General features: G+C 41.5%; 1 protein-coding gene across 1 annotated transcript in view; it reads left to right on the top strand.

Moving 5' to 3' along the window:
* The window catches only part of Atp8b4 (ATPase phospholipid transporting 8B4 (putative)), a 177,856-nt gene that overhangs the window by 17,464 nt on the left and 133,615 nt on the right, over positions 1-26,777 (top strand). Inside the window, exons 4-6 of the mRNA XM_021226305.2 lie at positions 20,071-20,184; positions 23,632-23,730; positions 24,589-24,650. Coding sequence (XP_021081964.2) covers positions 20,071-20,184; positions 23,632-23,730; positions 24,589-24,650 — 275 coding nt within the window. The remainder of the gene's footprint in view (positions 1-20,070; positions 20,185-23,631; positions 23,731-24,588; positions 24,651-26,777) is intronic.

Genomic DNA, 26,777 nt, shown 5'->3' with positions numbered 1-26,777 from the left:
TGTAATTGCTTGAAGCAGAGTGTGATGCTGGGCGTGGTGATGCATTCCTATCATCCCAGCCTTGTAGGACTGAGATAGGATTGCTGCAATGCAAGGGTAGTCCCTGTGGTTTGCATATGAGGTGACAGGCTCATAGGAGTGGGGGAGACACAAAATAAAACGAGATTATATCCGGCCTACATGTTAAATGTACTGAATGACTATCCAAATGGATGTGCCAGGTTAGTACTTATCAGAAACTGGGTGCGGCAAGAATTGTAGATTTGGTTATGTTAATGTAGGAGGAGATACGTAATGTTGAAGAAAAGTGGAAGCCTTTGGGGTTGATGACTGACTGCAGTGAGGGGCAGGCACTTGGAACTGATGAGACAGCAGGGAGGACAGAGTTTAAGAAGGGAAGGAGAGCAATGACTGGGGAGAACAGAGGAGAGTAAGATGGAAGTTTGGGGAAGGGAGCATCTCAGGAAATGGGTGTCTAATTGATTATAATGGTAGATGCAAGGAGATTGAGAACCATGGGAAAACACTGTTGATCCGAAGTATCTTGAAGACCTTGAGAAAGTGATTTTAATATTTCCCCCTTTTTACAGTCTGTTAGGCTATGCATGACACACAAAATATTATTTCCAAATTACGATGCCTTACTTTCAAACTCATCACTGATGAGTTAGGCCATACTTTATATTGCCCAGACATAGATTATCACCCTGTAAGTATAGCAACTTACCCTACACATTAGGAATGTAGGAAACTTTGTATGAATAATTGACCAGAAATTAAATATTGAGGTGCAACTTTACAGGATCAAATGCTTGGATTACTATATAAATCCAGCATGTGTAGTGTTAACAAATGTTAGCAACATTACAATGAATACAAAATCTTACCTAGTTCTATATGCACAGGAAATGTCACAGGCCTGGATCATGATATGATAAGATCCAAGAAATCCTGATGGTCAACACAACACGCCAAGCATGTAGTTGCAGTACTAAACACAAACTTGGTTGCATTGGTGAAGACCTTGAAGACTTACATGCAAAATTCACATTCTTCCAATTAATGGGCAAATCTCTTAAAGCACACACAATCATGTAGATCAGTGGCTCCTAACCTTCCTAATTTCTGTGACCTTTTAGTATAGCTCCTCATGCTGTGGTGACCCCCAACTGTTGCTACTTCATAACTAATTTTGCTACTGTTATGAGAAATAATTTAAATACCTGTGTCTTGCAACAGTCTTTGGTGACCCCTGTACAAATGTCATTCAACTCTCCAGAGGTGTCTCTACCCATAGGTTGCCACTGACATAGAGAGAGGCTCATGGTCTAACTGAACCTTGTGACCTGGATCAAGACTTGCTGATAGAACCTGACCAGCATAGTTTGGTCACATCTACAGGAAATGCTACTCTTATGATTAGCAATTATATTTGGATTCTACTTGCTCAAGACTGTCTCAGCCCCTGTAATGTGTCATGTATAAAGAGAATGTCTGACTCCTCCCACTGATAGCCATTGGGCAATTGTGCTGAGGCACTGTAGTGAATTGAGATGATGTAGTGGGACCTGCTCTCCCTGGATCTGTGTTGTGTGGGGAGGCAGATGTCAGGCTGTGTTAGCCATGCATTGCCTGTTTTGTAAAGTAATATTTTTACTTAAGTTACTTACTTTTTCTGTATAAGGGCCAATATAGAATGGCTATTGGCAGTGCTGTGATTAAATAAATGTCTAAAAGACAACCTAACACAGAAAAGGTTTATTCTGGCTCATTGTTTTAGAAACCTCAAATGTGAAATAATATACAATTGACATTAGGAGAATTGAGACAGGGGCCCCTGATGGTAGAATTTTGGAGTCCTGTTATAGCTTGGCTGTTTCAGGGTGCATTTCTGCTAAGACTTAACCAATGAACAGATGTAAGAGGAAGAAAAGGAACTGCCCTAGTGAAGAGAACCACAATCCAGTTTCCTTTGTAGTCAGTGTCTTATGAAATAGGCTCATAAACCACCGGGTGGACCAAGCGGAGCAACATCAGTAAAAATGTCGAGGCTAATGGAAAACCACTGTCTCCAACCGTCACCAAGTGTTTTTTTATCACATTTTTGTAGTTTTATTTATAAGCCCAAACAATATGGGTCTATAATCATATTTCTAAAATCACAGTAACTGTCATATCTTACATTTTGTATGTTGAAGATTGATCAAATTATTAATGCATAAATATAGTATTTAATTCATGTCCACTGTTATGAAACTGATGCTCAGATTTTTGCTGTGTTTTTCATGTGGCTGCATTTCTTCTTTTATGAAAGATATAAGTTGTAGATGTTTATGTTAAATATTTTTAAATATGTTTAAATTCTGGAACAGTTAAATCAAGTTAATTAACATATACCTTGTTTAATATACTTATCGTTTTGTGGTGAGAACACTAAAAATATACCTTAAGGAGTTGTTACACCTTAAGGAGTTGGCCAGGTGGTGGTGGCGCACACCTTTAATCCCAACACTCAGGAGGCAGAGGTGGGTGGAGTTATGTGAGTTCAAGGCCAGCCTGGTCTACAAAGCTACACAGAGAAACCCTGTCTGGAAAAATCAAAAAGAAAAAGTTGTTATTGTTTTTGTTTTGTGAGACAATGCCTTACTCCATAGCTCAGGTTGGCCTGAAACTCACAGCAATCCTCTTGCCTCAGCTTTCCAGTACTGAACTTATAGATGTGAGCACCCACCCAGTATAATCTATTTTCATAGATAAAATAAACTACTTATGAATTAAAGTTAAATTTTAATTCTTTACAAATGGGCTGGTATGGAGCTATTTGTGTGTTTATGTGTCTTTGTGTGGCATGACTGTTAGATGACATAGTAGTTGGAAGGGTATGTGTGGAGCATCCCAAGAATATTCTGGCTTGACTAATGGGAAGTTCTCTGAGGAAATAAGTTTGTACAGCAAATGATTGACTTGTCTGGGTTGGTGATTTGAATCTGTAGCTGCTGATACCCTAGACCAGATGTATCTAGTGGTCCTGACTGCTCTTGTTTCATGTATGCCTTCCTGGTTGTAAATTAGCTGTGAGTCCAGCTGTAGCTGTCTAGGTGCTGTTGAGATATATAGAAGGAGTAGCAACATTCCATGCCAGTTATCTCAAAGCACTGGGAAGTGAGACTTTTTTTGTCTTTAGTTATGTGTGTGTATAGGTACATATGGATGCAAGTTCCTGAGAGGTCAGAAGATGTTATAGGATCATCTGGAGCTGGAGTTATAGGTGTTGTGAGCTGCCCTGCACAGGTTCTGGGAACCAAGCTCAGGTCCTCTGCAAGAACAGTATACTATCAGAACTGCTGACCCATCTCTCCAGCCCCAGGAGGTTGTTTTGTATAAAAGGAAAAATCTAACTGGATTCTCTAGTACTGTCAAGTTAACTTACGTTCATCATAGAAGTTTTGTGTGGAATTGTTTTTAAAACTTTCCAGCTAACTCTCCCTACAGAATTCTAATTATATGTCCAATTGTGCTTCTAACCTTTAGAGGAGAGGAAGTGACTGCTCTAAAAACACTTTGCTGTCTTTGGATGATGCATTTAGTTGCTGTACACATTTACTGTGCTCACTGCCAGGTCTTACAGGAGCAAATACATGTTGACTGTGTTTCCTGCCACATGTCCTACTTTCCCTCTCTCATAACATTTCATGTTACTCTCCTTCCTTCCCTGAATAGTATAACTTCTACTTTCATGACATATTTGTGGATGATTTTATATGTCCATATGAAATATTGGATGCACAGATGATAGAGAATATAACATACAATGTTTGTCTGTGTCTGTCTTAATTAATGTAATGTGATAATCTCCAGTTATATTCATTTCCCTGGAAACAACTTAAGTTCTTTTGAGACAAGGTCTCACTAGTTAGCTTTGGCTGGCCTAAAACTCACTATGTAGATCAGACTAACCTGGAACTTACTATGTAGATTAGCTTGACCTAAAAGTTCCTATGTAGACCAGGTTAGCTTAGAACTCACTATATAGATCAGGCTGGTCTTGAACTTGTAGCAGTCCTCCTGTCTCTGATTACAGGTGTGAGCCATCACACCTAGCAGGATAGAGTCATTACTTTCTATTAATCGAGACAAATTGATATTCATTTGCTTTATTATTCTCTCTTCTCTATTTTCTGATACCAATTTTGCTTTTTGTTTAGAGGCTTAAGCAGAGCAAATAGTTCTTCTATTTCACAAGGCAACCCTTCTGATACTTGTGAATGAATGCTCAAACCTGAGTTCTAGAATAATCACCTGGAATTCTATTTCCTCTCAAAGAGTTTCTGCTTTTCTATAACTGCTTCTGGTGGGAAGCACAACATTCTAGACACAATTTGATTATCTTGATGTAGAAGAGAAAGAAAGCATTATTGCAGTGAAAGTACTAATGAAAGATGAAAAAGAGAGAGAGAGAGAAAGAGAGAGAGAGCCCATCACCTTTTTGGAAATTGTTGAAAGTGACCCCCCCACTTCTATTGCTAGTGACAAGAATTGACTGTGTCATTAAGTTTCTTTTACTATTGTGTCATATATAGATTCACTAAGCATAACTTCTGTGTCTCCATCAATATCTAAACCAATGGACCAATTAAATCAGCAATTCTGTAGGTGGACTAGGTGTCTTAATAAACTCCCCAGGATTCTAATTGCCAACCAGGGTGAGAGATCACTGGTCTAGGACTCAGGAGATGGATTTATGGGTAAGGTGCTTACTACACACACACACACACACACACACACACACACACACACACACACACACACACACACACACCACACACACCACACACACACACACACACACACACACACACACACACACGAGGAATGGAGTTCAGATCTAAGTATTTATATAAATGATGGGCACACATAATGGCTTACCTGTAGTCCCAGTGTTTGGGAGTTAGGGATAGGGTATCCATGGAGCATCCTGGCTGTCTAGACTAGCCAAATTGGTGATCTCTAGGTTCAAGTGAGAGATCTTACCTCAATGTGTAAGAGCTGGGGAGCAATGGAGGAAGACACCAAATGTCAACCTCCAGCCTCTACGTCACAGACATATTTGTATGCATGTTTGTTCATACACAAGCACCCACACATATATGAACAGGTATACATATATGCATACTTATCATACATATATACATAAACAGGAATTGCTGATCTAAGTTAGGATTAACCACATGGAGCCTAACACTGTTAAGAGAGCCATGTGCTTCTCACTAGTAGATACCTCCTTCCAGAGTGCTCATGGCCCATTACTCAGTTCACCTTGCTTACAAATTTTAATTTCTATAGTTTATTGACTATGTCAACATCCTGGCATTTGTGTAATTATTGTGTTTTTGTTGTTGTAGTAAGAAAAAAGTTTTTAGAAAATAAACATTATTAAGGTGGGCCTGATGTGTAGATTTATAATACCAGTCCCTCAGGAGGGTGAGACAGAGGGTTCCCAGCAAAAGTCAAGACAGGATTTCCCTTAGAAGCACTGTGCTTGCACAGGTCACCACTCCAGACTGAGAAAAGGTTTTTAAAAAGCAGAACTGAGTTCAGAGACCTCTATGTTTCACCTCTCAATGTCCTTCAATGCATTGTCTAATGTGCAGTGTCACTGGTGATCCTTAGTGGGAGTGACACAGAGGGTAATCTATTGTGCCCGCAAAATGCCTCCAGAGTCTATTCTCCTAAACACAGCAACCTCTCTGGATTCTTTCTCTTGAGAACCAATATACTCACGTGTGCGTGTGTGTGTGTGTGTGTGTGTGTGTGTGTGTGTGTGTGTGTGTGTGTCTGGATGAACGTCACTTTCTAATTTTTACCACAGTTAGAGAAAGTTGGGCGAAAGACAGAAAGGAAATACACCAGAGAAGATGATATGAAGGACGTAAGACGAGGTGGGCAATGGCGCCTGATAGCCTCTTGTTTGTTCATTCATTCAGGAGGCAGCAGCACAGATATGACTGGTTTTGTCCTGAAGCAGTTTTGTGCACTGGTTTTTGTTCTTAGCTGGCCTCCCAGTGATGCTTGGCTCCATGGTCAGCTTTTTATTTTTTGAGACAGTTTCTCTGTGCATTCCTGGCTTATTGCTCTATAGACCAGGCTGGCCTTGAACTCACAGAAATCAGCCTGCCTCTGCTTCCCTAGTACAGAGATTTAAAAGCAGGTGCCACCATGCCCAGATTGGACAGTAAGCTATTAAATAAACCAACTCCCATGGTTCCTTGCTCTTGAGCCTGGCGTGTGGACTTGCTCCTGTGGTAGCTGCTCTCCTGCAAATCGGTCCAGTGTCTTATATTTGATCACCCACACGGGCTGGAGGAATGCTGCTGGTCTGCTCAGCAATCACCCCAGGTTCTTACTGTGTCTCTCACTGAATCTCTCTGTCAGCTTCTGCAGAAGATGATGGGCTGTTTCCATCATGTCCTTAGGGAGTCTCACTGTCTGTCCTGAAGCAAGGTTAGGGCGGTGTTATTTAACAAAAGCCATCTTGTCTAACCTCAAAATTTGGGGAAAATTCATTAAACTTTCTGTACATTTTGTGCTCACAAAATATTGAAAAAGAATATTTTATTTACAAATTCTTCTTATTATAGAATGACATATATATATATATATATATATATATATATATATATATATATTTGAGACAGGGTTTCTCTGTATTGTTTTGGAGGCTGTCCTGGAACTCGCTCTGTAGTCCAGGCTGGTCTCGAACTCACAGAGATCTGCCTGCGTCTGCCTCCCGAGTGCTGGGATTAAAGGCATGTGCCACCGACGCCCATCTAAATTTTATTATTATTTTAATGATACAAAGCTACCTTAAAGTCTTCCAACCCCCACCTATCACCAACGTAGAGACTTTTTTTTGTCCTTGTTGCTGAGCCAGCCCTCTGTTCCTTCCCTCTTAGCACCTCACTCCCAGACAAAATCCATCCAACAAAGCTACAAAGGCAGGCGGTGTGAATTTGTGTGGATTTGGATGGATTGCCCAATCCTGCCTGCGAAGGGGTTGTGGACCGGAAAGACTGGGGCTGTTGCAGGAGCCGAGAGCTGGAGTGAAGCTGCCGAGAGGCAGGATTTCCTTCTGGTCCCCAGTTGCAGACTTTGGGGGTACACTTGAGGCTGCATTATTTACCCTGATGTAAGAAGAGTCCTAGGAAGGATGATCACTCAGAAAATTACTTATGTGCGCCCTTCCGTGGTAGCCAGGCTCTTCCGCCATGCCTTTGTTAGTGTCATAAACTCCGAGGTCCTGAAGTCTGGCTCAGGTCCCAGACCGCACAGTCGTGTGTGATCTGTTTAGTTCTACTAACAAGGAACTTCTATGGAGGCTCTAACGCCTCCTTGTAGTTGGGAAATGAGCCTGACCCACTAGCTTTAATGTCGGCTCAAAGCCATGCCCACTTTGTTCCAGAGGGCTCGGAAGCTCTGAGATGGGCTGCGGGGCTAGCAGAGGCTGGATGTATTTTGTGAGAAGGAGGAACAGACACCACCGCAAAGCAGAAGCGAGAGCTCAACGGAGTGCTAGAGTGCTGGAGGCGCTCCGGGGAGCACTGCCCAAGTACCGTCTCTCTGTATTCTCTAACCTCACCTCTTTGTAATTTAGCAGGAATGTCAAGTCCCTTTTCAAGTGTCATGAAAGAGAAGTTAGCATTACATTTAGAGTGATCTAAAATGTCCTAAGTGCCCTTAACATTACATTTAGAGTTATCTAAACATCTTGGACAAACAAACAAACAAACAAAAAAAGTAGTGTGATTAAATTAACCTCAGAGGAGAATTTAATTTGTTCCCCTGGTAATTGTCCAAATCAGTCCTTTGTAGATAGCATCATTATTCGTAGGACTTTGCTAGTTCTAGAACAGTCTTCAGGTGCTGAAACTATAAACTAAGGCCCGAGGGTGGAGAAGAGAAGACGGCTCTGATGGCGGCCCGGTAGATTTGCTTCAGAAGAGATGGAGGCCCAGGGGTTTTCTCGGCCCTGCCTCTGAGGTTAGATGGGAAATGAGCTCCGAGAGCAGCTTGGTGACACACTCCGAGTCAGGCTGAAAGTGACTGCTCAGGCTGATTGAATTAGTGCGAACCTTTCCCAAGAGGGAACCTGGGGATTCTACATTTGCCATGTACCTGCACAAACTGCGCTTTTAACGCAGGACTCTATGAAACACGACTTTTCAGGTGGCAGTCCTCAAAACTGCCCTCACCCTCCAGCTTTCCCACTTATAAGATGATGTGGAGACATTCATGGCTCCTGGAGGTTCTGAGGACTGTGGACTGTGCTTGGCATGTGGAAGGTGACAACACCTGTCAGCTGCAGAGGAACTGTCACCCCCAGAGTTGCGTGTCTCCCACCCCGGTCATGCACATTTCCTTTGGTCGTAACTGATTGTTCAGCCATTCTCAAAGTGAACACAGCCCCACTTGTGAAAGGAAAGAGAAGTTGTGAGTAATCCATACACACACACACACACACATATATATATACATATATATATATATATATATAGGTGTTTTCACTGTAGATACAGCCTATGTGAATGCACACACACATACACACACAAGTATACATGTGTATGTATTGCATACTCATATATATGCACGGGTGCATGCTTGTATAAAACTTGTATACATATATTGTCCTTACCATAGACACAAATATACAGTGAATGTAAACATAAATCTATAGTAAAAAATCTGCATTAAACATTAGTTATCTCAATTAGGTTTATAGTTAAAAATATTTTTATTTTTAACTAACACAGGGATTCTTTTGGGTATCTTTGGGGGGGTTGGGCACCCCTGGCATCAGGTGCTCTGTAGTCCCATCCAGGTAGTTTTTCAAATTACACACATTTTTATTAATTCTTTGAGAACTTCATACAGTGTTTTTTGATTGTATTCACGTCCCACTCCTAGCTCCTCCCAGCTCTGGCCCTACCTCCCCACCCTTCCCAACTTCATGTCCTCTTTATTTCCACATAAGGGTCATCTTGAGGTTGTGATAACTAGGAAAGTCATGCAAGAAGTCTTCCTAGGAGGAAGCCTGGTTCTTCTGCTCTGTCACCTACCGTTTGCACTTACTGTTTGTTACGTTCTTTAATAATGTCACCGTTTACAAGTTCGTTTTCTGTTTATTCCTCCACAGCTAAATGCACACTTACTCTATGTGTGTATAGACTTTTATCTGTCCATATGTGCAGTCCTGGCCAATGACATGATGCCTCCCGACACATAGAGAGTCCTTTGGAAACATGAGCTGAATGAATGAGTGGCTGTAAGGGGGCAGCATGCCCTCTGATCTTTCTCTCTACAGAAATATGTTTTGCACATAGCTGGGATCCCGGCTGAGGAGAATGCTGAGATGTTGCTGGTAGCCACTATCTGTAGCCTCCTCTCCATACAGGCTCCTTTGCAGCATCCACTGGCATGTGCTCCTCTCCATTTCTTCTAATTTAGAGCCCCACAGAATCCCTCCAGACATTTGACTCATATGAAGGAGCCTGGTATCAGAGAGGCAGGCACCGGACATGACTGTGCTGCCCATGCGCCCCACACATAGCTTCTTTGGGGAAGCTTTGCATAAATGTGGGTGTTTCACACATTTCCTGAGTGGTGCAAATGCCTCTGGCCACTTCCTCTTTTACGCAAGCAGCCTGTGAGCACAGCTTCTCTTTGCTTTTAATTAGAAGGTTTGGAGATGTCCATTCCCTTAGCAGGACTGTTTGTCTCCCTGGGATCTAGAGTGTATTGTAACAACACTACACATGAGCATTCCTGTAGCAAGAAAAGGTAGACATTTATACAACTGTCATGACACAAGAGTTTCCTCAGATGACGAAAGAGGCTTTGAGAGTGGAAACCATGGAGCGCTTGCAAAGCTTTTGGGGTTTGACTTGTGGGATTCACAGGAGCAGGCAATGCCCCCAGACATCTCTAAGCTCATGGCGGTCTACCTTTTGTGACGCAGTGCGGTAGGCAAGAGTAGAGAAAAAGTCTCGCTCTTGCATGGAACAAGAATGGGGCTCGAGTGTGTTATTAATGCTTGTGTCTGGTGTTTGGTTGGGAGTAAAAACAGAAAAAAAAACCTCAAACTGACTTATTTAAAGATAGGTGTGATAAGAACATATAGCTAAAAAGAAAGTAAGAGATTGTGGGGCCTCAGGAAAGGCCTGTCCTAACTTACCTCTCCTTCTTTTTTGATTTTATTCATCTATTTTTTTTCCTCTGAAGTCACACCCCAATATAATACTTCAAATTCAGGATGTACCCCAGGCTGACCTGGAACTTCCCACCTTCCTGCTTCCATCCTGAGTGCAGAGAATGTAGCATGTGTTATCACACTCACTGCTGAGAATGTAGGGTGTGTTATCACACTCACTGCTGAGAATGTAGGGTGTGTTATCACACTCACCGCTGAGAATGTAGCATTGTTATCACACTCACTGCTGAGAATGTAGGGTGTGCTATCACACTCACTGCTGAGAATGTAGCATTGTTATCACACTCACTGCTGAGAATGTAGGGTGTGTTATCACACTCACTGCTGAGAATGTAGGGTGTGCTATCACACTCACTGCTGACAATGTAGGGTGTGTTATCACACTCACTGATGAGAATGTAGGGTGTGTTATCACACTCACTGCTGAGAATGTAGCATGTGTTATCACACTCACTGCTGAGAATGTAGGGTGTGTTATCACACTCACTGATGAGAATGTAGCATGTGTTATCACACTCACTGCTGAGAATGTAGGGTGTGTTATCACACTCACCGCTGAGAATGTAGCATTGTTATCACACTCACTGATGAGAATGTAGGGTGTGTTATCACACTCACTGCTGAGAATGTAGGGTGTGCTATCACACTCACTGCTGAGAATGTAGGGTGTGCTATCACACTCACTGCTGAGAATGTAGGGTGTGTTATCACACTCACTGCTGAGAATGTAGGGTGTGTTATCACACTAACTGCTGAGAATGTAGGGTGTGCTATCACACTCACTGATGAGAATGTAGCATGTGTTATCACACTCACTGCTGAGAATGTAGGGTGTGCTATCACACTAACTGCTGAGAATGTAGGGTGTGCTATCACACTCACTGCTGAGAATGTAGGGTGTGCTATCACACTCACTGCTGAGAATGTAGGGTGTGTTATCACACTCACTGCTGAGAATGTAGGGTGTGTTATCACACTCACTGATGAGAATGTAGCATGTGTTATCACACTCACTGCTGAGAATGTAGGGTGTGCTATCACACTAACTGCTGAGAATGTAGGGTGTGCTATCACACTCACTGCTGAGAATGTAGGGTGTGTTATCACACTCACTGATGAGAATGTAGCATGTGTTATCACACTCACTGCTGAGAATGTAGGGTGTGTTATCACACTCACTGCTGAGAATGTAGGGTGTGTTATCACACTCACTGCTGAGAATGTAGGGTGTGCTATCACACTCACTGCTGAGAATGTAGGGTGTGTTATCACACTCACTGCTGAGAATGTAGGGTGTGGTATCACACTCACTGCTGAGAATGTAGGGTGTGCTATCACACTCACTGCTGAGAATGTAGCGTGTGCTATCACACTCACTGCTGACAATGTAGGGTGTGTTATCACACTCACTGCTGAGAATGTAGGGTGTGCTATCACACTCACTGCTGAGAATGTAGGGTGTGTTATCACACTCACTGCTGACAATGTAGGGTGTGTTATCACACTCACTGCTGAGAATGTAGGGTGTGTTACACACTCACTGCTGAGAATGTAGGGTGTGTTACACGCTCACTGCTTAGAATGTAGGGTGTGTTATCACACTCACTGATGAGAATGTAGGGTGTGTTATCACACTCACTGCTGAGAATGTAGGGTGTGTTACACACTCACTGCTGAGAATGTAGGGTGTGTTATCACACTCACTGATGAGAATGTAGGGTGTGTCATCATACTCACATCCATTTTTTTTATTGTACACATCCTACCCTTACATCTTAAGTGTTTAGTTTTTTCATAGCAGGCTCAGGAGTCAAAGAGTGATCCCTGAGGGTTACTTTCTTCCAGGTTAGACTGCAATAGGTAAGAAAAAGTCTCTTCAGATTTTGGATTTGACATAGGTCATGTGCCATTTTCTCATTTCAGAAATGTGATTGGGAAGACAGGTTGTGAAATTGGTTTAAGTGATTCTGAGCTTGATCCTGGAGTTGTAGATGGGAGTTGAACCCATTGTGATGGAGCACTGTTAGTGGAGGTGGTTGAGAAAATAGTCAAATCCTGCTGTTTACAGGGTTGGATTTGGAACATAGAAAGCAGATATATGTATGTGCTTATATATATGAGTATATATACATGTATGTATATAAACAACATTGTACAATATTATACAATATAGATACACAACATATATTATTCTACATTATATATATTGTAGCTGAGACATCACATATTAGTTTTCATTTCTGCCTAAGGTGGTCCTTCTGTTGTCTGTTAGCAATGTGCTGTGGCCATTTGGGCTGAAACGTTATATATGGGTGTGGCCACCCAGGGACTTTTCTTCCCTTTTGGTACGGCATTGGAAGTGATTGAGATAGCTCTGGCCCATTAGGAGCAATGAAGAGTAGCAGACTCAGGTTAGATGAGTAGCAGGAACAAGAAATAAGTTATTAGACAGTGGAGTTGTTTGTCATTGTGTCCTGCCTAGTACATTGTAGTCACAATTCCCTTGGGATTATTTCAGGATTTGCTCATGGACTCCCATATTTGTATAAATCTTTTGACTTAGAAAAATAATTTTAATTTGGGGCCTCATCTCCATGATAATCCAGCCTGAGAATGTTTCCAGGGAAATCCAGAGGAAAGTCCCCAAACTCTCTGGTATCAATTTAACAGTACTTACTGTTTTCTATTGGCTTTGTGTGTGTTCAGTAATACAGTTACGCAGCACGTGAGAACCTCACTGTCAAAACAAATGTTTCCAGTTTACTGACATTTTATTTGGTGGCCTGTCTCTGAAGAACTTTCCACTTTGGCTTTATACCTCTTCTAGAATAGTCAGTACTGAACATGTGAAGATGTTTAGCCACCGCGGCTCCTGTCTGGAAAGCTGAAGTCAGGGTCTAGTTATCTACTCTGTTGGTCTTCGTTGCTGCCTGTCAGGGGCCAGTGGAATTGCTCTAAAAGGGAATTGCAAGGGAACGTAAGGAAGTCGTAATTGCACACCACGCCAGCAACAACCAGGACTGTAGCTAAGGCTCGGATGAGGAGGAAAGAGGTAGACATGCTGTTTCCTTTGGTAAGAAGGTAGCAGAGGGCTGGGGATGGAGAGTGGAGGCAAATGAAGGCTGTAGGACAAGGGACAACTGTGTGCACTGGGCTGTAGCAGCACAGTGGTGACTGGGTAGGCTCCAGGTGTAGAGTCCCCTTCTCACATTACCACCCGGGAGCTATGGAACCTAGTGTAAAAGTGCTCATTTCACAAGAATGTTCCTAGGATAAATCAAGTTACAAAATGCCAAGTTCTTAGAATAGTATTCATAGTAAGGTATTGGTAAATATCAGCCATACCACCACCACCACCACCACCACCACCACCATTATTCATTGTCATTTCCTCTACCACTGACTTGGTCAAGCCTCCCATTATCTCTTAGCTGGATAACTCAAAGTCCTCAGCAAGAACTCCTTTCAGAGATATTTTTGTGTCACCTTCAATTTCTTCCCCATCCAGTGATCTTTTAAAATCTTGTTAAAACCTTTTGGTAATTCCTCCTTTGTTCTTTTCAGTTGCCTTCCAAGTGGAAGACTCCTTATTGGTACACTGTTTACCTGTCCAACTCCTTACTCTCTGCCAAGTGAGAAACGGAGTCAGGTACCTAAGCTTGGAATGATAACTGGCTTCAGTACCCTGCCCCTCGAACCTCCCTTGAGATCAAGCTTCCTAAAGAGAGTTTCTGCTCATCCATGGGCAGGCTGTTGTAATGAGTATTCTTCCTGCCAGCCTGGTCCCAGAACCATGTCAGTCCCAAAGAACATGCAGGATGCTATATTAATTATGAATGTTGGCCATTTTCTATGGTTTCTTATTGACTATCTCTGACTTAATTATTAACCCATAACTACTACTCCATATATTTTTACAAGGACTTATCTTTCTGAGGACGCCAGCCTCATATATCTTCTCTTCCTGGGTTCACATGGTGACTCTCTACCCTTTACTATATTTCCCAGAATCCTCTTCGACTCCTAGTCCCACCTATCTAGCTTCCCTATTGGCCAACAGTACTTTATTTGTCAACCAATAAGACATACATATACACAGAAGGACTTCCACAATCAGGCTCTGTCCTATTGTGTGGAAGGCCTAGAATGGCTTGGCTTCACATATGGTGGTGTGTTTTGTCATTAGGACTAATTAACTAGCTGACTAATGTAGCAGGCTTTCTTTTGGGCCACCAACCAGCTCCCAAAAGCATGACATGAATACTTATTAGTTATGAATGCTTGGACTTATTTTATGCTTGTTTCTTGCTAGCTCTTATAACTTAACCAGTTTCTCTTCATCTATGTTTTGCCTCAGGGCTTTTAAACCTTTCTTTATGTATGTTATAGTCTGTATCTGGCTGGCGGCTGCCTGACTGGCTAACCTGAGTATCTTTCATTCTCCCTTATTGTTTCCTCTCTTGTTGTCTATCATGCCTAGATTCTTCCTCCTACTTATTCTCTCTGCTTGGTTAGGACAATAGGAATGGATCTATACAAAAGTAAAGAAGGTGTGTTCAGAGTGTATCCATGAATAGTGACCTCATCTTTGACCTCGTCCAAGCTGTGCTGGTTTCACCGTCTGTAATTACGTTATAGCAGTGTCCATGGAATGATGCAACCATTACTGTATGTAAAGCCATAGGTTCTGGTTGATGTTGTCACCTTATCCCAGAGAACTGGTTCTCCACTTATGCAGAACCCCGGCTTGTAGGAGAGTTTCTTTAAAACTCTTGCTCCGTGTTTGATTGTCTTTTCAGCATCATGCAAACCTAACCTTTGCATTAGGTACTTAGATGAAAATACAAAACAATTAAGAATGAGACGTTTTCTTTCTTGCAGTAATGGGTTTGATCCTGGGGTCTTAAACACATTAGAAAAGCACTCTTACACTCAGATACATTCCCAGCCCTGGGAGATATGTTTGACTAACTGATCTTTTCTCCTTGACTTTCCTCTTCCCTATTATTTTCTCTAAATCCTCTGTTCAGGAAAACATCATGACTGACAATTGTAAGGCTTCCCTGCTCACCTCGACACACTGCAAGCCAGTCACTTCCGTGTACAATGCTCTGTGTTTCAGTACATGGGGTAACCTGTCATCTCTCTTTTAAGCTCTCAAAGAGCTCACCCCTGTGGTGTGGAGCTGGCATCTTAATTCCTGGTAAAGTTTGATTATTCCATTTTCTTGAGATGGAACCACGCACACAGACACACAGAGACACACGCACACACACAGATACACACAGACACACAGACACAGACACACACACAGACACAGACACAGACACACACACAGACACAGACACACACACACACACACACACACACACACACACACACACACACACACACACACACTTTTATCCTGGCTGATGAGATGCTCAATCTGAGTTTGATCCTTAGGATCCACATGGTGGAAGGAGAGAACAGATTCATGTGAGTTGTCCTCTGACCTTCACATGCAGACCTTAGTGTTTACCACCTCCACAGAGTAATAAAAATTAAAATATTTTTACAAATTATTAATTTAAAAATTTTGACTAAAATATAATTACATCATTTCCTCCCTTCTTTTCCCTTTAAGGAAGACTAATTCTCCCTCTCTTGGCAGTTTTTAATTGCCTTTGGTCTTCATCTAGGCTTGGGGCCCTGTGTGAACTTCTGTTATCCACATTGCCATTGTTCAGGTCTTTTTAAAGCAGCCACAGTGTTGAGATTTCATGGGTGTAGCTTCACTGTGGTATCTAGAAAACACAATCTCACAGCACACTTCCTGTTCCTCTGGTTTTTACAATGTTTCCACCATGCTTCCTTGATGCTCTCTGAGCTTTAAGGTGCAGGAATTGTGTATTGTTGATACATCCACCGGGCGGGGCACACCACAGTTAGTTGTTCTCTGCGTTTTGAGCAGTCATGCTTTTCTGTAATGGTTTCTATCTGCTATCTCTTTGATGAGGGGTGAGAACTGCACTTATCTGTGGATGTAAGGATAAGTATCTAGAATTCAGTTAGAAATTATTTAAACAGGTTTAGGAAAGTGTCAGTGGTATGTTCTCCTTGATATCAATCTCTTACTAGCCAGGGGTGGATGTCTAGGTTTATATCACCAGGCGTGATTTCTCTATTGTTCAGTGGGCCTTAAGTCCAAGCAAACAGTTCTTGGTTACAGCTAAAATATCAGCGCATAGATGCACTTTTAGAGATATCTTACCCTATTATCATTATTGTAATTCCTAGGCATAATAGTTTATGTAGGATTATTGAATGCTTTCCCTCCTTGGCAGCTTACATAACACCTTCCAGTACAGTGAAAGCTAGTCTTCAGGGAGGAGGCTTTCTGATGAGATCAAACTTGAGTCCTCCAAGTTTTGTGTCCAAAATGCATGATGCCTTCAGCATTAGGGACTTGTCTTCAATTTCTGAGAGGCAACCAAGGCAGCAGCAATATCCTCTATTGTTTTAGAAATCTCGTGAACTCCCCTGACTGACAACTTGAAAGGAGGTTTCTCATGCTTGTTGCTGGGGATTTGTTTAGATAATCTATGGATCTTGGGGAGGCATTATCATACCTACTGATATAACTTCATTTAAACTAAATACATATGTATACACTTGTATGTATTGGATGTAATTAGGTAAATATAAAATAATGATTTCTATGGCTTTTTCACACATCCTTAGTGTTATTTGTATGCATACACAACAAATGCTATCCAGTTGTAAAGAAAAATTAAACCACAATTTTTCTGGTAAGTTGATGGAATTTGGAAATATTTTTAGTGAGGTAACCCAGATCCAGAAAGAGAAGTGCTGCATTCTCTCTCACCTAGTATAACCCGCAGTAACCATAGAAATGGGGGAAAGTAAAGAGACCCTGGGAGGAGGGGCACTAGAGAGGCGACTGGCAGGACAGAGACACATGAAGGGGGAAAGCAGGGGAGTTTTACCTGGCAAGTGGGTAAGGAGGTCAGTGAAAACACCCCTTATCCTTACTGCAGTGATTCTGTATCTCATCATGTCTTGCTATTTCAATCTTGTTATGCTATCTTTGTGAGCAAGATAGAGTTAAGCTTCATGGGAGTGTAGATAAATGGATTTATAAGTGGTCAAATAAAGTTTAATATATTTTCAAAGATTCATACAGAGATGAATAAAACATTCACTATATAGTGCATATAGAATATGTGTGTATGTGCACACATGTGTGTGCTAGCCACCTTTAGTCAGTTATTTTGAGACAGGGTCTCTCACTGGCCTGTAACTTGACAAGTAGACTAGGCTGGCTGTCCAGTGAACCCCACGCACCTGCTATCTCTGCCTCTCCAGTGCTGAGATCACCAGTGACACCTTCTCCCGTCCCCGTTTTTGGACGTGGATTCTGAGGATGGAAGTCAGATCCTTGTGTTGCAAGGCAAACACTTCACTAATTGGGTTTCTCTCCACCTCCCTGTATTTCATATAATGACCAAAAAAACAGCTACATCAATCTGGTTATGTCCCAGATGTCATTGTTTCAGTAATAATTCTTTTCCTGTGGATTTGTCCTTTTTAATGCATTTGTCTTTAGCTTTATAAGAATGCCTAAAAGACATGTATTTGAAACTTCCTGATGGCACAAAGTTGGAAGGAATATTTAATGCTTTTGGTAATGCACATAAGCTAAAATAATAGTTTAAGGGCACATGGAAGAATATTAAAGGTAAATGCTTAGGGAAGAAAACTGATTTATTAGTAGTTTCTATAGTTTCTTTCCCCATCTATGTGGTTACTGTTGGTTATACTCACATCTAAAGATTTGGAGCCAGCAAATGCAGGTGAGAGAGACTATCCAACACTTATCTTTAATAGTAGTTTCTAGTCACCATTAGGCCACTCCAGATAATTAAAACTAAATATAGAAACAGTGAGATGCAGTTTCCAAAATGCTAATGAAATATTAGGGCAAGTTAACATAAGAGTTCAGAACACAAGCCAGGCAGTGGTGGCGCACGCCTTTAATCCCAACACTTGGGAGGCAGAGGCAGGCGGATCTCTGTGGGTGCAAGGCCAGTCTGGTGTTCAAAGTTACACAGAGAAACCCTGTCTGGAAAAACAACAAACAAACAACAAAGAGTTCAGACCACAGGGCAACAAAGGCCTGCTATTGAGGCTGCCTGTATTTTGTATTTGGATGTAGGCACCGTGTCTTAACAGATGTAGAGAAGCTGGGATGGATTCTGAAGAGGATGGCCAGCTAGCAAAGGTCATGGAGAACCTGTGGGATTTGGGAATGTGGATCAGGGACAGGTGTGATGTGTTCTATGCGAAGCATTCAAATATTGGAATACTATCACCAGGAAAAGCCTTGGACTTGGTGTTAGCGACCAGAGGGCCACACCTTGGCATAGAGCAAAAGATCACAGTGAGACAAATTTACCTATTGCAATAAAGATTGTTTCCAGTCATCCCATTCTGAACCAAGAACAGGGTACCCTGTAAGCAATCCTGGAAGTTTTCCAGACCTAGAAATCCTTTGTCCTTCCCTTCTCCCCTACCACCTGTGGCAGGCGAGGGAGCTGAGCCTCCCCCTTACCAGCTTCAGCACTCCCCAAGGCTGGCTCTGAATCTTGCTTAGGCAGCACAGTAGAGCTTTGACAGGGGCATAGGTGAGTTGGCTCAGAGAACGTGAGTGTAGGAGATCTGGCCTCGCCTGTGGCGGCTAATAGAGCTGATCCTGAGGTCGTTAAGAGTGGGAGAGTTGTCTCTGACCTTCACCAGTTGCAGCACTCAGGATAGTGGCCCCTGCACCTCGCCTAGGCAATCGGTGGTGTAGGTGTGGGCGAACCAACCCTGGGAGCATGAAAGCAAGAGAGCCAGTCGCCTCTTGCTTCTTACTGTGCAGCATGAACTAATAGGGATCATGCTGGAGAGCTCCCTCTGGTGGTGAGGATTGGGGAGATCTGGTGGGTTGATCAATCCTGCCACTACCCAAGTCCAGAAACAAAGAATCCACTCTATGATCTGCTGGAGAACGTATAGGGTCAGGTCCTGCAGATGCAAAGCTGAAGGATCTCCACGACACAGGACAACAACAGGATATCCAGGAGGAGTCCTGGTGAGGTCCAGTATCGATGGTGTAACAGAAACCAGAGGCCTCAAAGCAGACCAATGAACATTTGCAAGTAAAGATATGTGGACTAAAGGGTATACTGTGATTCACTGTGCTGCACTACAGCTTCCATGACCAGATCTTTCTTTTTTCTCTTAATTTTATTTTATTTTGGGTGGAAACAGGTTGCAAGGGCAGAGAGTTGATACAAAGGGACGGGAGAAAAATGAGATGGAGATGTGTGACGTGAAAGACACAAATAATAATAAAAAAAAGTTAAAAAGAAGTCCCTTGACAATTCCCCAAAGGGGTCATGCTTTGGGGAGATAGACCAGATTGATCATTATTCCTTCAGTCTGAGCTCAGGGATACTCAAGCAAGGCAGTGGGTACTCTTGCAATATCTACCTAACAGTGCATAACGGGAGAAAAATCTCAGAAGTCAGCCTGAGTGTGGTAACCCATGACCAGTGATATGACACTGAGGCATTTTGCCTAGAATTAGGATAATGTTCTCTTGGCAGACATGATGGTCTTGGCTACATGGAACTTAGGACTTCCTAGATAACCAAGTGCTCTTTCTTGCTGTGGCATAACCTGTGCTAGGCTTTGCACGTGGAAGAGCTGTAAGGGGCAATGCCTTGATATGAACTAACATGACGCCATCTTTTTTTCAGGACAATCGTATCCATACATCCAAGTACAGCATTCTCACATTCTTGCCAATTAACTTATTTGAGCAGTTCCAAAGAGTGGCAAATGCCTATTTCCTTTTCCTCCTGATACTGCAGGTAATCTTTAAGATATATTTCTTCATTGTCTATTTATTTTTTATACAATTCTACAATATGTTACTTAGTAAATGTTTGCGCTTGCAGAGGACCACTCTTACTAGATTTAAATGTTATTGCTGCTTTTTGTCTTAAAAATAAAGGAGGGCTAAGAACAGGTAAAACAAAAATAGTGCATTTATTTTATCTCAAACACCTAGGTCATTTTAATATGTACCTTTATTTGAACCATACGAGAGTCTCAACTTTATTTGAACCATATAGAAGTCTAATAATTGCTACTCACAGCCTTCTTCCATTCCTTATCATTCTCTTACACAGACATGGTGGGGCTTCTAAGATTAGAAGTCATGGAACTTAACTTTGTAAATTTTCCTTTAGCTCAAGAACAGTAGCATATTGTGTGCATTCATAAAATAAATGATGTCTAATATGTGTTACCTCACTGTGACTATTTTTACAGTTTGAGTGGTAAATTAGTTGTTAATAGCCTTCCCCCATTTAACTAAAATTGGGCTTAAATGAAATGTAACCTTTCTCAAACTTGCTGTTTTGGGAAGGAAAAAGACATATATCAATAGTTCACATCACCCAGTGACTTACTTAGCTTTTTTGAATGATTTAATTAGATCAGATTGGTAGATTCAGGAAGTTGTGTGCTATTTCTAAGAGCTACAAGATGGTTCAGCTATGAGAAATCTAGATGAATAGTATTATGATCTTGAGTTGAATAACTATGTGTGTTACTCTTTTGATTGCAAAGGCCAGAGACTTATTAGCTTCAGCAGACAATAAATATATTCCAAGATGTATCTCTTTTCATGTGTGACTGGATTCACACACAATAACCCTAGGGTGGACATGACTTTTCTTTGTCTGTTTTCTTCCATATTGTCAGGTCCTACCTGTCTGGTATTCCTTCCAGCTTCTCAGCTTGTCTTCCAAGCTTTCCAATTCCTGTGAAGGAAGGAGGGGGGGATAGATAGAGAGAGAGAGAGGGAGAGAGAAGGGGGATAGAGAGATAGAGAGACAGAGAGAGAGAGAGAGAGAGAGAGAGAGAGAGAGAGAGATGGAGGGAAGGAGAGAGACAAAAATCACTTTTCTGTTGGTACTAGTCCTCCGAAGCAAATCATTGTTGCTCAACATGTGGTACAGCTATTGTCATGAGGATGTGGCAAAGCCTGCATCAGAATGGAGTCAGTTCACTACAAGTAAAAGAACTGAAATTAGAGGATTAAAAAGCTCCCTAAGAGAAAAGATATAATTGCAAATAACTGGATCCTGACTGTGCAAAAAACCAAACCAAACCAAACCAACCAACCAAACCCAAACCAACCAACCAACCAACCAACCCACCAACCAAACCCAAACCAACCAACCAACCCACCAACCAACCAACCAACCAACCAACCCACCAACCAAACCCAAACCAACCAACCAACCAACCAACCAACCAACCAACCAAACCCAAACCAACCAACCAACCCACCAACCAAACCCAAACCAACCAACCAACCCACCAATCAAACCCAAACCAACCAACCAACCCACCAATCAAACCCAAACCAACCAACCAACCCACCAACCAAACCCAAACCAACCAACCAACCCACCAATCAAACCCAAACCAACCCAAACCAAAACACAAAAACAAAGCAAACAAAAACCCGAAACAAAACCAAAACCACCTCCCCGACCCAAACCTGACTAAACCAGACCAGATAAAACCAACCAATCAAAAGAACCTGATGAAATGAACACACTAGTATTCATGAAAGAACCCATGGTCTCTCCTCCCTTCAGGGTCATTTGCTTTTGGATTCTTGATGTGACCTTTCACACCGCTCCAGAATTTTGAATCTATTTCTCTAATGGCATTCCTACTTACAGTCTCAGGCTTTTGTTCATGTAATTTTATATTTGGGACATTTGAGATGGCTGGGTTCAGTATTATTTATTGGTAAACATCGGGAGGTGAGATGATGTATAAAGTCACACATTAACAAGAGTGGAGAAACTGTGGGGTTTTCTGCCATCCACCCAATGTCTCTGTTGCGTCTTGAGGGACCTTTTGCTGTTGTTTTCTTATTGTGTCTCTTAATGTTATTCTGTTTGAATTAATATAATAATATACATATCTATGTGATAAAGGATGAGAATTCAGATTATGCACACAAGGTACAATTATCAAGTCAGGGTAATTAGCTTTCTGTATCCTCAGGCATTGGTGAGTTCTTTGTATTGGGAAACCTTGAGCTCCTTTAAAAATTAGTCATTTATTTAACGTGCATTGGTGTTTTGCCTGTGGTTGTGAGCTGCCATATGGGTGCTGGAAATTGAACCTACATCCTTTGGAAGAGCAGTCAGTGCTCTTAACCGCTAATTCTCCACTCCAGCCCCTTAAACTCCTATCTTCTGGCTACTTACTTGTTTTACAGTTACCTAGTGTGTTGTAGGACACTGGAGCTTGTGTCTATTACTTAACCCTCAGGAATTTTTTTGAAGTTTAAAAATTGCACAGAATCTATTATGTAAAATTATTAATTTTGAATTATTTATGGGAATTTATTTCTCCCCACCATGCCTCAGTCTCTACTAGACCCTACCCTGCCTGACAGCCCTGGAGCAGATCCTAAGTGAATGTGATTGGATTTGAAAAAACAGAAAAAAAAACTTGTAAGAGAAGGTCACATGATTGTTACTACATTTGTCTTAGGTAGTAGCACTAGAGACAAAGGCACAAGAGAACAGTGTGGTAGTCAAGAGACGCAGGTCCATATTTTAGCAGTGTATGTTCTTGATAGGGGTTTCAATGGCCCGGACACTTCAGTTGTAGAATTGGGATAGGAAAATAAGGTCATGATAACAGCTCTTCAGATTTTTCTGACACTGGGTCAACACTCACAATGTATTCTGGTGTGCACATTGGGAGCTTGTTATTTATATTGTTATTTATATGAATACATAACCAATGGGTTTGTACAAAGTGTTCTAGCATAGAAACTAATTTTCAGAACATCCAGTTATTATGATGGAAATATCTGGTTAGTTTTTGCAAGACTGAGGATCAAAGGCTCTTTGGCAAGTGCTGTTAAGGGGAGTTGGTAAGTTATTAAAAACTGAGACGAGAAGCTGAGGGATTGGTGATGCGTGACAACCCAGGCAAAGATGTTTGTCTGTGAAGGACTCAAGGAGCCCGCTTTTCAGTTAGCTTTAAGTTTTTATTTTATTTTTGTCAGGTAACCTAAAAATCAGCAGGAATGTATGTCTCCGTATGTTTTGTAGTTGAATGCACGTAATTGAATCGTTTTAGCAAGTTTATTTTTGTACAAATAGCTGTGCATAAACTGATTTATTTCTACAAGTGTTTTGCAATTAATAGACAAAAGTTGGAAGATGTCTTTCCTAATTTAAAATGTCTTAAACTGTGGAAAATGCTTGTTTCAGCTCATTCCAGAAATCTCTTCCCTGACATGGTTCACTACCATCGTGCCTCTGGTCCTGGTGATCTCCATGACAGCTGTCAAGGATGCTACTGATGACTATGTGGGTATTTGCTCCTGAGAATGCTTGATGACTCAAACAGGAAGTGGGATCCTAGCCAGTGCTGCTGAAGGATGATCAAGCATGAGGTCGAGGGGAAGATTTACAGTTACCAAGTTGATTTATGTGATGTTTCTTCGAGGTTGTTGCATGTAGAATTTTAAACAAATTCACAATTTGATATGAGTCACTTAAAATTGTGCACACACATATGGATAATGCACTTGGCTTAATGTCGTATCTTTCTGTCTCCTAATGAAGTGCCTGGCATATAAAGGAGAAGGTCTGACAACAGTATAATGTGGCATATGTGTGTATATACACACATCATTTTGAAATACACACGCAAAAGCTCTCACTCTTGTAATTCATGAAAATTAAAGCTTCCCGTCCCTGAAAGCACCCCTGTTCATCTGTGGGTGTGCACTAATATGCTGAGATGACTTTGTGCGCACGTGGGAGGAATAGGAACTGGTTCCAGGTCGATGTTTTCAAAGCCTGTGTGTGGTTGTCTCTGGACTGGGAGGTAGACATGCTGCCTTCTTAGAAGCAACCAGAAATGTGTAAGGACTAATGGTTGTGGGTCTACCATGAAGCATGTGCTTATGAGTGCATGTGCACACACACACACACACTCACACACACACAATTTCCATGGTGATACGTGTGTCTGGATGAGATGTAGGGAGATGTGTGTTGGTTAGCTGTGCATAGACTCTGCTCTGAGTGAGTCTGAGCTGTGTTCATATTGGATGGACAGCCAGATTGTCTAAACAGATGAACTCAGAATATGCCCAGTGTTGCTGTTAGGACTGACAAAATATGACTTAAGATGCTCTTTCCTAAATTTTGACTTTTCAGTTTCGCCACAAGAGTGACAATCAAGTGAACAACCGTCAGTCTGAAGTGCTCATTAATAGCAAGTAAGAAATTCATTCTTCGGGCTTTTATTAGGATTGGGGGGGCTCCCAAGCAGGTTTCAATGATTGGTGGCTTTCTATTTTAATTAGGTGTGTATTTCTGTCCTTCTTTAATTTATTGGAAATTAATTCTTTGGGAGTTTATTCTGTGGAACACAGACATATCTTTGATATCATAGTAGCAAGTAAGTAGAGCTGATAGGATTTTATACACCTCACAGGAGGAATTTAGAACACTGTATCTATTTTCTTTGTATTTAATTTTGTGTATTAATAAATGCCATCTGTAGAAATAGTACTAACATCAGTAGTGACTTTGAACATGAGTGTTTATACCCAAACAACCGTGAAAACACTAGAAAATTGAGAGGAAAATCTTCAAGCTCCCTTCTAATGTTTCTTTTTATTTTACTTATCTTTGTATGGATCACTTTCATATCTTTTCAATTCCACCTGTTAAATTTCTGATGAATTTCCCGAACTAGCTTATACAGTAAGCAGTAGGTTTCTTTCTTCCCAGACACGTCTCCTTTGCTTGATTCTCCATCCTCCCTCCCTCCTTTTCCTGCTGTACACTTTCGCCCCCAGCATTTTCTTATTCACGTTGATCCATCGCCTTCCCCAACTCCCTCCTTTAAAACGTCTCAATTTTCTCAGTCTCATGGGTTCCTTTCTAGTTTCGTGGGCTCTATCAGAATTTATTCCCGTTTCAATACATGTATTTAACAGTTAGAAGCTAGGATCCACATATGAGAGAGAATATACAGATTTGTCTTAACCATTGAGCCTAGGTTACTTTGCTTAATAGAATTTCCCACTGAGAGGTGGCTCAATGGGGAAGAACATTTGCAGTTCTTCCAGAAGACAAGAGTTAGATTCCCCAGCTCACAACTGGCAACTCACAATTGCCTGTAACTTTATCTCCAAGGGGATCAAATACATTTGACCTCTGATATCTGAGGACACCTGCACTCATATGTATATATATATTTAAGAATAATAAAATAATTATAAAAAGGGTGTATTTTCAGGGCTGGAAAAATGGCTCGGTGTTTAAGAGCATTTGTTGCAGAGGACCTAGGTTCAATTCCCAGCACCCACATGGTATCTCACAACTGTCTGTAACTCCAGTTCCAAGGGATCCAATATCCTCTGCCTGTATCAGGCACATACATATATGCATAGACATACATGTGAGCAAAACACCCTCACACACAGAATAAAATAAATATTTAAAAACAAAGAAAATGCTTTCCATTTTTAACCATCACCCTGCAAATTACATAATTTATTATAATGAGCTTTCTTCTGCCTGCTCCTGCTGGTTTCACCAGAACTTTTTTCCCTTTGGTGTTTTGAGACAGGGTTCCTCTGTGTAACAGCTCTGGCTGTCCTGGAACTCACTTTATAACCAGGCTGGCCTCAAATTCACAGAGATCTGCCTGCCTCTGCCTCCCCAGTGCTGGGATTAAATAAGTCTGCTAATGTGGTATATGTTTATTGATTTGTTATATTGAACCCATCTTGTATCCTTGGGGTGAAATCATCTTGCTTATGATAAACAATCTTCTTAATGTGCCTTTGAATTCAGTTGGAAAGCATTTGGCTGAGGATCATGTCCATAAGGCAGATTGGTTTATAGTTTTTTTCCCTTTATCTGGTTTTGGCATCAGAGTTATAATGGCATCATAGGATGAGTTTGGTAGTGTTCCTTCCCTATTTTATGGAAAAGTTTGAGAAATGATAGTATTAAATCTTCCTTGAAAAATTTGTAGAATTCAGCAATAAAACCATCCACCCTTATCTATGGTGACAGTTTTGGGGCCCGATTTTGTGCAAGTCTTGTGCAGATAAAGAGTGCTCATGAGTGCAATGGTTGTGTCCCCTTCAAAAGACATCTTTTTTTGCTGCACAGCTTCCTTGTCCCCTGGCTCTTATATTCTGTCCCTTCTCCCCTTCTGTAATGTTTCCTGATAGGCTCTTACACTTTCTGATTGAGAACCTGCAACAACAACAAAACCAAACACCACTGGATTTATCATGTCTGCGGCTGATACACATTATTTCTGTGTGCATCCCCTAAGCGGAAGAATGAGACTCTTGATCCCATGGGAGAATTGATGCACCCTA

This window comes from Mesocricetus auratus, unplaced genomic scaffold (genome assembly GCF_017639785.1).
Source record: "Mesocricetus auratus isolate SY011 unplaced genomic scaffold, BCM_Maur_2.0 Super-Scaffold_100004, whole genome shotgun sequence".
NCBI lineage: Eukaryota > Metazoa > Chordata > Mammalia > Rodentia > Cricetidae > Mesocricetus > Mesocricetus auratus.
This window is presented reverse-complemented; position numbering and strand designations above follow the sequence as displayed.